This window comes from Arabidopsis thaliana, chromosome 3 (assembly GCF_000001735.4).
Source record: "Arabidopsis thaliana chromosome 3, partial sequence".
Classification (NCBI taxonomy): Eukaryota; Viridiplantae; Streptophyta; class Magnoliopsida; order Brassicales; family Brassicaceae; genus Arabidopsis; species Arabidopsis thaliana.
In genome coordinates, this window is record NC_003074.8 from 14,994,897 (window position 1) to 15,008,509 (window position 13,613).

Sequence of the window (13,613 nt, forward strand, 5' to 3'; positions counted from 1 at the left end):
TGGTTGTAGGTGAAGGATCGGAGCTGTATGAGGAAGACAGCTATGGCGGTGTGGGTGTTGAGAACGATATATCATTTTTGAAGGGTGGATACAAACGTATGAATGAAATGCAGCTGGCTCAAGGTGAGAAGCTGGAATCGATGGACATATTGTTGAAAACGGTGGCTGCAACGTTGGAAAGGATGGAGATCAATGCTGGAAAACAAACTGATCGACCAGATCCTTCTCAAAATTCCCCACAGAGTATGATTAACTCAGCGTTTCAACAACGCGGATCTGGTGAGTATAATTTTGTGTTGGATAATCGTGCTAGCTTGCTGCGCAAAATAGAGATGCCTGTGTTTGATGGATCTCAGCCGTATGAGTGGTTTTCTAAGGTGGAGCGTTTCTTTCGTGTGGGTCGTTACGCCGATCATGAGAAGCTTGATTTGGTGGCGTTGAGTTTGGAGGGTGATGTTTTGAAATGGTTTAATTGGGAGGTTGATCGGTGTGAGTTTTGTTCTTGAGTTGAGTTCCGTCAACGTTTGTTCTTGTGTTTTGGTAAATCTAATGAAGATGATCCGGGAAATCGGGTATTTGCGATTACACAACATGGCACAGTGGCTGAGTATGTGACTTAATTTGAGGATTTATCACCTCAAGTACCTGGTTTTCATGACTTTCATTTGGAGAGAATTTTTTATAATGGGTTGAAGCAGGAGATGAAAGAGGTGCTTAAGATGAAGGAGTCGCGGGTTTACCTCATCAGAAGGCAGCAATGTTGAGGATGGAAGCCAGCTCTTTCTTTCAACTTATCAGTGAGATTTTTTTTTACAGGTTGGTCCTGTGAAGTCCTTTACACCAAGGCAAGCTACTGTGTTTCAGCAGAACAAACCTCTGTTGCTAACCAGTGGATCTACTCCGGGAGGTTCACAACCAGTGGGATTGCGATCGCTGTTACCAACATGACAGCGAGATACATCTGAGGAGTTGGATGTTATGCGTGTTAAGGGTATCTGTTTCAAGTGTAAAGGGAAGTACTCTCGAGGCTATGTGTGTCCTCTTAAAGAATTGCAGATTCTTACAATTGTGGATGGTTTGGAATTGGAAGTTTTGGACGATGAGATGCTGGTTGTTGACACTGAACTTATGGAAGTTCAAGAACCACCAGCTTGTCAATCCTTATCTTTCAACTCCTTTTTGGGGTTACACTCACCACGCACAACAAAACTTGTTGGCGTATTTGGCAAGAGCAGAGTAGTGATATTGTTGGATTTAGGAGCTTCTCACAATATTATCACTCCTACTGTGGCTGCCAAACTTAAGTTGCAATTGTACAAGGCTAGAGGGTTAGATGGCATGCTTGGAAATGGTGTTTCAGTGCATGGCTCTAGCATTTGTAAAGCGGTACAGTTTCAGCTGAGTGGTGTGGATTTTCAAAGTGATTTCATTGCTCTGGATTTAGGAGGTGTGGATATTATTTTGGGTATGCAATAGTTAGTCACATTGGGTAAGTGTGAAGTGGATTAGAAATTACAAGAGTGGTGGTTTACTTATAACGGGAAGGCTGTGCATTTGGTTGGAGATCAGCTTTTACACACTCCTCCTCTATCGTTAAGAGCTGTGGAAGCACCATTGCCTGTTGTGGAGTCTTTTTCACCGGATGATGTGGTTACTCCTTTGGTGAATAACACGGTGATTACTCATCACACACAAGCGATAGCATTGGTTTTGCAGAAGTTTGCATTAGTGTTTAAGCTTCTGGTTGGTTTACCTCCTGTCCAAGGACATGAGCACACTATTACTCTTCAACCAGGAGTACATGCCATTACTGTCAAGACTTATCGTTGCCCTCATGCAACTAAAGTTATCATGGAGAAGATGGTTGAGGACATGTTAGCTGCGGGTATCATCAGGCCAAGTAACAACCCTTTTTCCAGTCCTGTTCTTTTGGTAAAAAAGAAGGACGTTTCTTGGAGATTTTGTGTGGATTACAGGGCTCTTAACAGGGCTACTATTCTTGACAAGTTCCCTATCCCTGTCATAGATCAACTATTGGATGAGTTACATGGTGCAGTAATTTTCTCTAAGATTGATTTGCAAGCAGGTTATCATCAAATACGGGAAGATGTTATAGCGAAGACAGCATTTCATACTTTGGAAGGTCACTATGAATTTTTGGTCATGCCTTTTGGCTTGACAAATGCACCAGCCACATTTCAGTCACAAATGAACAAGATATTTTCTCCTTACTTAAGACGTTTTGTTTTGGTTTGCTTTGACGATATTCTGGTGTATAGTCGAACAGTTGAAGAGCATGCTCATCATTTGAGTTTGGTTCTGAAGTTGTTAGACGAGAATCAAATGTTTGCTAACTAGAAGAAGTGCTCTTTTGGAGTTCCACAGGTGGAGTATTTAGGGCACATTATCTGTGCCAATGGTGTGGCAACTGAGACAACAAAAACTGAAGCTATGGCCAATTGGCATGTTCCTGTTAATATTAAGCAGCTGAGGGGTTTTCTGGGACTGACAGGATATTACAGGAAGTTTGTGCAGGGTTATGGTTAACTACAAGAAAACACGATTATAACGACTACAATTTTAGTCGCAAAGTAGTCGTAAATCGATAGATTACGACTGTTTTACGACTAATCACTGTTATCGCAAATCCACAGTCGCTAAACGCAATAGTCGTAATTTTAGTCGCCAATTTACGACTAAGTTACGACAAACTCATGTAGTCGTAATGTTAGTCGTAAAATAGTCGCTATCTGTTACGACTATGTTACGACTAAGTTACGATTAAACTATATGAACTTTCGATTATTGTAGGGACAGTCTGCGACTATTTACCGACTAATATGTGACTGAGTAACGACTACGGTTTTAGACAAAAGAAAAAAATGTCATTTTTATTTCTGATTTATATTGCTTAATCCTGTAATGCTTTAACAACTATTCTTATCTAAATTTCAAAATCAAACTCATGATTCAAACAAACACGAAATTCATTAATATTGTAACCAAAATAAAGATTCAATTTACACTAAATTCTCAAAATACAATTCAACATACACTAAATTCTCAAAAGACTACAAGTTCATGCTAGTTTGTAAAGAGGGAGAAGTAACTTAAGAAGTAGTTGGAGATGAGATAGGCTCTGTAGTTGATTCAGGTGAATGAGAGTCGATGAAGTGGAGAAAGGCCAGATCAGTTTGGCGCAAATACTTCTCAACCAAGGACAAGTGTGCCAACTTGTCCTTCTGCTCAGCTACAGCCTTGGTTTGCTCTTCCTCACGTTTTGCATTATGAGCAGCTTGCTCTTCAAGTTTTTGTTGAGCTTCCTTCAGTTGCACTTGCAATGCCACGAAAGAAGAAGATTCTCCTAAATGTTTGCGTTTTCCAGTGACTAGATCCGGAAGATTCTCCTTAAGACTGCCCAGTCCATAATAGTTTCCTCGTGAATCTGTCTCTGTGGACTGTGAAAAGAAAGAGACAAACAATTACTAAAGAGCATGAGAATATGCAGACCATAATTATGAAAATGTAAACTTTACCTGTAGGAAGATGAGAGTACAGTCATCTGATGTGAGCTCCCGAGGTCATGATTCCCCGTCTGAAACATTTGAAGTCTCTGCCTCCATTTCAGAAACTTTCTCCTGCAATTTCTGCTCATAGTTCTTTGCAATCTTCTCAGCCTTCTTATCGACATAAGTGCCATCTGGTTTGGTATGCGTCTTGACAAAGACCTCACCAATACCCACTGTCCTTCCTAATTCCTCTTCCTGCAATGTTAAAAATGAACAAGGACTAAGACAACATCTAAACTTGCAATGGACTATGTAAAACAAATAACAGAGAGAACAAGAAGTTATTTACCATTTCTGATTGGATTTGTTGATAGGACGTCGGCCCTGATAAATGGATGTGAGGACCGAGCCCATTACGGTCAGACATGCGAGCCTTGGAATATGTCAGACTCTTTGCAATTGCTTCTTCAGTATCCCAGTATGCACACATCGTTTCCCAGATATGGGAATCAATGATCCATTTAGGACACTCTTGACTAGTCCTCACAGTGCTAATCATATCTTTCATCCGTCTTTGACATATATCTTCAAAATAGTACTGAACTGTTCCTGTAATCAAAGGATCCCAATGGTGTATTTTCTACAAATACAAAGACATGATGTTAGTGAAGATAATTAACAGCTAAACATTTAAGTGAATGCAAGAGAAAAAACTATACCGCAAACTCGAGAAAGTATCTTTCTCGTCGATCCCGTGGAACACATGACCAGCTATAGAAGACACCATCAAATTTGTTTGTCCATACTCTAGTAATCTTTCGAATCAACCTCGAAGATGTGTCACGAGTAAACCTGCAAAGACATGACAAGAATACACAGATCAAATGCATAAGACACTCACACATTTAAACTAGAGATCACAATGCACTAACACATTAAAACCATAGATCATAATTGGCTTACACATCATAACCAGACGCATGCTAGAGATCACAATAGACTCACACAACTTACACAACTAAGTTTAACACTTAACATTACACAATACACTCGGACTCTTATTACTAAGCAGACACATCACAATACACTTACACTCTTATCACTTACACAACTAAAGTAGACACTTAACATTACACATTACACAATACACTAACACACTTACAAAACTAAACCAAACACTTACACAACTAAACTAGACACTTCACATCTAAACTAGATACCGCAAACTAATACACTTACACTAATACACTTACACAATACACTTACACAATACACTCGGACTCTAATCAATACATTGTTAAGAAAGAAACAAGACAATATCAAAACCAAACATCAAAACCAATTCTCCAATCAAAACCAGACATCAAAACCAAAATATAACAAGTAACCAAAACACTTCACTAAATCTTAGCACAACTAGCTAATGAGCTAATGAGGTAAAAGAGAAAGAAACACATAAAAGCATGGAGACTGAGCTAAACATAAACCCTAACTAGAACCTCTTTACACAAAAGCAATCAAAACAAGTTCCAGAGGTTATCAAAGCATGGAGACTCCTCAAGTGTTATCAACGACCACTCGATCATTCTCCTATCAAAACAAGCTCCAGAGGTTCAAAACTCAATGAATCTTAACTCCAACACTCGATTTGTCATTTACTGTCTTAACTCAAATTTCAAAGCTAATGTTCGGAAAGAAACAAACAAACTTCATCGATTTCCATTACACTCGGACTCTTAGGACTTACACAACTAAACTAGACACTTCACAATACACTCACACACATCAATACACTCGGACTCTAATCAATACATTCACACATCAAAACCAGACACATCAACTAAATGTTAAGAAATAAAAAATAAAACACACTTAATTCTAAACTAGAGACCAACCACCTAAATAATATTGGAAAACCAGATAAAACGATGACTAACCAAGTTGTTTTTTCTATCGGTATGGGAGAAAGAACGGTGGTCCACGCCTCACGACCAGGAACTTGAAGAATGTCGTTTAGAGCCTTTACGTTATCGGCTTGGAGTTCCGGTAACACGGAACTGACAGGTTCTTGGAAGTTGTTACCTTGGGAAGATGGTTGACTTGCATGATAGTTCTGAATTGGAGAACTTGGAGGGTCATGTTGTGGAGTCGATCAAAACTTCTTCTGATGAAAGAGGTGCAGGGAGATCATGATTCACGGAGTTCTGGAAAAGAACTTGAGGAGGTGGATAGTCGGAGACTCGTGGAGCTGCTGACCTTGCTTGTTGGGGTTGAACTCGGACTCGCCCTTGGGAAGACTAAGCAGGAGGAATCTCGGCCGCGGGGGTGAAGTTGTATTGACTAGCTAAAGGGTTTCTTTTCACAGTAGTGGGTTTAGAGGCTCCGGGTCTCTGTGAAAAATTTGGATCGGCTTTTCTCTTCCTTCCTCGCTTAGCTAGAGGCATCGAGACAGAGATTGAGAGAGATTGGAAGAGAGTGAGAGAGATTGGAAGAGAGTGAGAGAGATTTAGGGATTCGAAGAGAGTGAGAGAGATTGGAAGAGAGATCGAGAGAGGCTGAATCGAGAGAGGTAAGAAAATTAGGGTTTTTCTTAATAACATTGGATTTCTTCTGGCTTTTACTGGGCCAAGTCTTAATATTGTTTGGGTAGCGAAAATTTTCAAGGGTTTGAATTAAGCCTAATATACTTTATTATAGTCGCAAATTAGTCGGTAATCAGTCGCACAATATTTTAAAAGTTTGAAAATCATAGGTCTTCATAACTTTGGTCCATAATATTTGCTAGTATCCAAAATTTGATTTTTATGTATACCAATATAAAGAATATATATGTGATTAACATTTCATACCAAACAAATTATTCAATCACTATATATCCCTTTTTAATTAATTAATTAGAGTGAATAATCTATATATATATATATATATATATATATATATATACATTGTACAATTTTTTAAAGAGAGCATTTTCAAAATAAAGCTTTAAAATAAAATCTGTTAGAATGTTTACTTGTATTTTGATAATTACAAAACTAATAGTCTGAATATCATAATAAAAATTAATTCATTATATTTACAATTTTAACGACTTATATGCGACTATTGTTTCCCCGACTTACTTATGTGTTAAATAACGACTACAGTAACGACTATGTGTTAGAGTCGCCATTTAGCGACTATATAACGTTGTTTTTAGTTTAGTCGTAAAACAGTCGCTAAATAGTCCTTACTTTGTCGCTAAATTTGACGACTACATAAACAGTCGCCATGTATAGTCGTTATAACCTGTTTTCTTGTAGTGTAAAGAAGGATAAATTTCAGTGGTCTGAGGCAACTCAACAAGCCTTTGAACAGTTGAAACAGGTGATGGTCTCTGCACCTGTTTTGAGCTTACCGGATTTTACAAAAGTTTTTATTTTTGAATCATATGCTTTAGAGACAGGAGTAGAAGCAGCTCTGTTGCAGGACAAACGACCTATTGCATATTTTAGTCTTGGACTTACTGCAAGGGAACAACTAAAGTCGGCGTATGAGAGGGAATTAATGGCAATTGTGATGGCTGTGTTAAAATGGAAACATTATTTACTGGGAAAGAAGTTTATCGTTCATACAGATCAGAGAAGTTTAAAGTTTTTACTGGAACAAAGAGGGGTTAACATGGAGTATCAGCGTTGGTTGACTCGCTTATTAGGGCATGATATGGAGATTATGTACAAACCAGGTGTTGAAAATAAAGCGGCACATGGGTTGTCTAGAATTCCACAGCGGTTCAGTTACAGGAGTTATATTCGGAGATTGCAGATGATCCGATTATACAAGCTCTGATTTTACAAGTACAACAGAATTCTAATGGTTTGCGACATTATGCGTTGGTAGATGGGAAGTTGTGGTACAAGCGACGGTTGTTGATTCCAAAGACATCAAAGTTTATTCCCTTATTGCTACACGAGTTTCATGACAGTAAGATGGGGGTCATGGTGGGGTACTTAAGACGGTTAAGCGAATTCAAGAGTTATTTCATTTGGAAGGGATATAGAAGATGGTCCAGAAGTATGTTTCAGAATACAGAGGTGTGGACTGATTTATTCAAATGGTCGAGTACTGATATGGTTCAAATTACCTAGAACTACTCTCTCAAATAAGAGATCAATTGCAGTATTTTAGGATCGAATTCACGGAGTTCTTTTGTTCAAAAAGTGAGTTAAATGTCGAGATTAAGCTAGCAGGGTATAAGTGAAATAGTAAGAAAACAAAATAAGAAAACAGCAGATTGATTGGGTTATAAACGATTAGGAAAAGAGCTAGGAAACAAGGTATTCTCAGGAAACTATTGGTTAGTAGATCTAATGAAAGCTAGGTTGTTATCGAACCATTCTTAAACTCAAACTCTAATTTTGAAATAACCGGTGGGCGTGCCGTAAAACTCCCTATATCTATAGCTAATAATAACCGGAGAAGCCGAGAAACTATCAACCTAAATATGCATTTTTAATGAGTTTAATTGTTCATCTTAGTAGATAGGCCAATTCTTATTACACACCTATAAACCAGACTCATCAAATAATAGATCCAACTACAGATACCTATGGCGGGCATATCTACTGTCTTGAAAGCATAAACACAGTAAATAGAGAAGGGGAAAGAAGGGATCTCTTCACTGTATATAGATCTGAATGAAACTCTGAGAAACAATAGATGAATAGCTTATGTCTCTCACAATAGGGTTTGTAGAAAACTTGATAAAAGACTTGATAAATGAAACTTAGGTCTAAAAACAATATATATAGACCCTAAAAACGTCCAGGGACTAATAATGCAAATAAGGAAGTCTTCTGGGGCAAACTTGAGCTTCTGTAAACTCGAAAGCATCTAGGGTTTTTGTTGGGCCGAAACTGGTGTCGATCGACACTAAGAGTGTGTCGGTTGACACTCCTCGCTGATTCCTGAACCAAAATCGTCCTTAGCTTCCTTTTCCTTAGCTTTTGCTCCAAAATGTCTCATTATCTCCATTGTTGTCCCATTGCATAGAATACCTGAAAAGACACTAAAAATACTCGAGAAATAACAGAATGACTCAAAATCCTATACCTAAAACAGAGATAAAATCGGTGAAAATCGGGTTATATCAACTCCCCCAGACTTAGCTTTTGTTTGCCCTCAAGCAAAACACAAAAGCCGAACCCGTGGAAGAGGTTTTGAAAACAAAGAAACTCCCAACATTCTCTAGCCTATTGCCATGATCATTAAAACTAAGTCCATATGCCTAACAAGTCTAATCAAATCCTAACCAACATGTACTTCTCTGCAAGCTTACACAACATTTTAGATTCCATACCTAAATTCAACAACTATATCCACCAGGCTTTCATTGCTGGGTCTCATCAAACAAGCCTACATTCAAGATACTTCTAAACTCATTCCTGTACTATACCATGATAAATTGACCATTCTTTATATATTTTTTCTTTTTCGGTGTTCTTTCTCTCCCAGACTTATTTTTTTAGAGAGTAAACAAAGGGGAACTCGCATACTGGATCGACACCCTCGACATTTTTCCAACCTTTGTAATTGATCATTCTAAATAATGTATAATAATGGGGTCATAGGAAACATTGCTACCCCTATAGTCGTCTCAATCTCTCATTATATTTTATATTTATTTTTTATTTATTTTTTATTATAAGGGGAGAGGAACATATTCTTTTGATCACATTGGTCTCAATATCAGGTATGAACAAGGAGTCAAGATCTATTAATACTAACCGTTTGAAGAGGTAAAAGGAAGAGCAGTGAGATTAGCTCCAGCCTTAGTGGTTGAGTTGGAAACTAGGATATCCTCAAGTCTGTTGCTTTGCCATCTAGGTTTTCCAATAGTCGGATTGATTCAAACCTGCAACACTCATCAATCAGGCAATAAACAAGAGAAATATAGATCATGATTCCTAACTAAACTAAAGAAAACGTTTTTTTTTTTTTTTTTTTTTTTCTTTTTGGGAAAGAAAGGAAAGAAATAACCAAATGAACTGCAAAATAAGAAACAAAAAATAAAAGCATCATTAGTAAGAACCTCCTCTAGACTTAAATGACACTGTCCTTAGTGGCATTCAAATCCAGAGAAAGCGGGAAAAATAAATCAAAAAGAAAATAAAAGAAAGGGAAAAGAAAAATCAAACCAGTGAGTTGCCTCCCACTAAGAGCTTGTTTTGAGTCAATAGCTTAACTTGGCGGAGTTCAAGATGTGGGTGGAGTGGTGGAGGATTGCTGCTGCCTCCTCGCCTTCCAAGGCGGTGTGAAAACGGATCTGGTTGGAGCAGTTTCTGGTGTCGATCGACACTCAGGTGTGTGTCGATCGACACTCTTCTTGTCACCTGCAAGAGCAACAGGAGAAACAAGCTTTCGAGGAACTCTGGGCTTGTTATCTAGTGAAGCAGTCTTCGCATAATCTAAAGCATTAATCAAAGATAAACCAGGAGAAGAGAGAGAAGAGAACTTATCACATAGGTCCTCAATTGGTGTGGGCTGAAGAGACTGTGCAGAATCCTCTGTTTGCAAAACTCGAGGGTGTCGATCGACAGGGGTAGTGGTGTCGATCGACACCGTTCCTCTGCAACTCTCATTGGCGAGCTGAATGGGTTGGAGCGTTATGTGTGGCTCTCAATACAAAAAGTCCATTTGTTCTTAGCAATATAACTCTCAAGGTTTCTGTGAAGATCTAGCCCTGCTTTCTCATAATCTCAATTACAAATCTGTAGTGTGGATTTCGAAACCCACACAAACTACTCAGACATATTGGATGAAGCAAACAACATATTTGAGTGTAAATGCATAAACACAGTAAATAGAGAAGGGGAAAGAAGGGATCTCTTCACTGTATATAGATCTGAATAAAACTCTGAGAAACAATAGATGAATAGCTTATGTCTCTCACAATAGGGTTTGTAGAAAACTTGATAAAAGACTTGATAAACGAAACTTAGGTCTAAAAACAATATATATAGACCCTAAAAAACGTCCAGAGACTAATAATGCAAATAGGGAAGTCTTCTGGGACTAAAAATTATCAAACAAATTGCATATCAGATGATAGAGAAAAAAACATAGATTTTTATGATAGATTTAGACCACTGTACAGATTTAGACCATTGTACAGATATAGACCAATGTACAAATATAAACCATTATACAAATATAGATCATTGTACAAATATAGACCATTGTACAAATGCGTTTTATCATTTAATATGCATTTTGATATGTTCGCACAGTTATCTACATCTGTACAGTGGTCTACATCTGTATAGTGCTCTATAGCTCTATAGCTGTATAGTGGTCTATATATGTATTGTGGTCTATATCTGTATAATGCTCTATATCTGTACAGTGGTATATAATATAAATTTTAAAAATCATTAAACAAAATGCATAAGATAATGTTAATGAAGATGCCCACTCATCCATTGTAATGTTCTTTTGAATCTTCGTCGTTATCAAGCACCACTAAATTTACTGCCCTAAGTTCCATGTTCTACACAAGTTTAAGAACACCAATCAAAAACCCATAGAAGAGAGTACACTAAAATTGTCATGTTGGTTTATGAATGGTTCAATCTCGTGGTTTAGGATTGAAATTGGGTTATGTGGCAAGAAGATGGGGTGTGCTTTCATTTCAAAGCCCATGCCCATTTATAGTTTTTCCTCAAAATAGCTCGATGCAGAGGATAAAATAGAGGAGATTGATGGACTTGAACCTGTGTGGAACGAAGGAAAACTTATTACAGATTCGGTATGATGAGAAGAAGAGTACAAAAATATTTCACATGGTTTACGACTGGTTCAGTCTCATGGTTAGTCTTCGGTTTAGGATTCATGAGTTTATTTACATATTCGATATAGTGAGCTTCAATCGGGAAACATTAGGAACTGGTTTAAGCTCCGGTTTAGTGAAATCTCTTACCAACAAGAAAAAGGAAATCACAAAAAAGTTGGAAAAAAGGAAATCCAAAAAAGTTGGAAAAAGGGAAATTGTGTTATCCGCATCAAAACAAATTACAATCAGACTTTTGCTTATAAAAGAAAAAAAAAACATAACCTTACACTTGAGACATCTCCACAATTTCCTATTTTTCAACAATCTCTAACTTTCTTACGACTGCTGGGTTCATCTCTCTTTCTCTGAATTTGTTGTCTTGATTCACTCTCAGATAATGGATACCAAAGAATCAGTCAACGCCGATGTTAGTGTAACTGCTATGTCTCTTCCTCCATCTTCAGGCTTCTTAAACGAGTTGTTAATCATTCGACCTAGAGAAGTCGAGAAAATTATCACAGACGAGAACGGTCATAATGTAACAAGTCTTGGATCTTACCCGGATTCTCCTCCTTCCAACCCATTTATCTTTCTCAAATTCCAACACTTCGAAGCAAACTACATCTATGACCTTGTCCATCCGCATCTCCACGATCATGTCTTGTCCAAACAAATATCTGATCGGATTGTTGTTAAAGCCCAACAGCTAAGAAGTGATCGAAGTTCTGATCACTTGCCCTTATTCATGGGAGTCTCCGTCATATTTACACGCAAGGTCTACAAAGTCTTGCCTTGCAACTGTGCTCCGTCGACACCAGACTTGGTGGAGAAAGAGGCCGCAGAAGAAGAAACAGAGGCTTGTGCGATTTGTTTGGAAGATATGTTGGAGTCGGGATTCGATGATAAACAAATCTACCGTATGCATAACTGTTGGCATATGTTTTATGAAGGATGTGTTATGGAGTCGTTGAATCGATAACATAATTCATGCCCTCTCTGCCGCCAACCTGTTTACCAATAACAAGAGACTATAATTAGGGTTTCAACACATGTTTTGTTTTGTAGTTATATTACCTCGGCTAAAGACCAAAAACTTTTATTAATTATAGTGATTATTAATTTCTCGAGTATTAGTTTATCGAAGTTTTTTTTGTACAAACTCTTTGAATTTATAATTGTGGTCACTTATTTTCTTCTCCTAATTTATTTGAATGTTGTATAATTTATAAACTACTAGATTAGAACCCGCCCGATGGGCGGGTTTTTAAAGTTTTAAAATAAAATTTAATAAAATGTACATCAAATTTTTTGTAAGTAAAAATATTTTTAGAAAAAAATAGATAGCTCTTTTACCTAGAGAAAAGATTTATGATATTTCTTTAAACCTTTTGGTTGATAAAAGGGAATTTTTATTTCATTAATTTGCACTTCTATATTTTAGTTATCAAATTTTTTATACTTATCATTATTAGTAATGTCAATTCTCAAAAAATTAATTTTGGGAATCCATAAAGTTTTCAACTTTTTTTTTAATAATCCAACCACCAGTCAAACTTTCATCTTATTTAAATTATTTTACAAATATACTATTGAAGTATGCTTTTTACCGTTTATAAAATATATATGATCAGTTGATCACAATACCCAAAATATATGTCTATTTATTTTCATTTTCTTATAGTTTTTTTAACCATTAAAATTGTTGACCCAAAAATTATATTAAATATTCCAATAAAAATAATTGATGACATTTATGTAAAAGAAAAAATCTACTTAAATGAAGTGAGTGTATAACCAACCTAGAAAAGTTGAGAAATTAATTTGACATAACTAAAAGAAAAAAGAAAATTATAAGTACGATGATATATTAGTCTTAGATAATACAAATATAAAAATAAAAATTAAAAGGAAAATAAAAATAAAATAAACAATCTACAAAAAATAGTCTTAACAAAAAATGGAAGTTCAAATAAACAACATACAATTTATTTTAAGTCCTAAATTTTTTTAATTATAAAATAAAATCAAAAGGAATAATATATAATTTTAAATTAAATCATGACATATGTTATAATATAAAATTATTAGCTCGATGATATATAATTAATATTATATAATTCAAAACTTTTATACTAATTTATAGTCTAAGAATTTTAATGCATGTATTCATTAGTGAAAACACCAAAATTTTTGAAAATAGGGCTTAAAGGGATTGATTTTTTCTTATTTTATGAAAATGTAATATAAATTTAATATTTTATTTATAATTTTAAGTCATTTAATATGAGTTTGAC

The 13,613-nt window shown here is 36.3% G+C and overlaps 1 protein-coding gene and 3 pseudogenes across 4 annotated transcripts; 3 read left to right on the forward strand and 1 right to left on the reverse strand.

Moving 5' to 3' along the window:
- Positions 1-9: 9 nt before the first annotated feature.
- Positions 10-2,556, forward strand: AT3G42927 (annotated as a pseudogene; the record flags this gene model as incomplete). The annotated part of the gene is made up of 1 exon: positions 10-2,556.
- Positions 2,557-3,110: 554 nt separating this feature from the next.
- On the reverse strand, positions 3,111-4,339 carry AT3G42930 (annotated as a pseudogene; the record flags this gene model as incomplete). The annotated part of the gene is made up of 1 exon: positions 3,111-4,339.
- Positions 4,340-6,779: 2,440 nt separating this feature from the next.
- AT3G42935 lies at positions 6,780-9,084 on the forward strand (annotated as a pseudogene; the record flags this gene model as incomplete). Its single annotated transcript has 1 exon — positions 6,780-9,084.
- A 2,632-nt stretch (positions 9,085-11,716) lies between these two features.
- On the forward strand, positions 11,717-12,298 carry AT3G42940 (C3HC4-type RING finger protein; the record flags this gene model as incomplete). Its single annotated transcript, NM_114162.1, has 1 exon — positions 11,717-12,298. One exon carries the CDS (start codon positions 11,717-11,719, stop codon positions 12,296-12,298), a length of 582 nt encoding a protein of 193 aa, NP_189880.1.
- Positions 12,299-13,613: the final 1,315 nt, after the last annotated feature.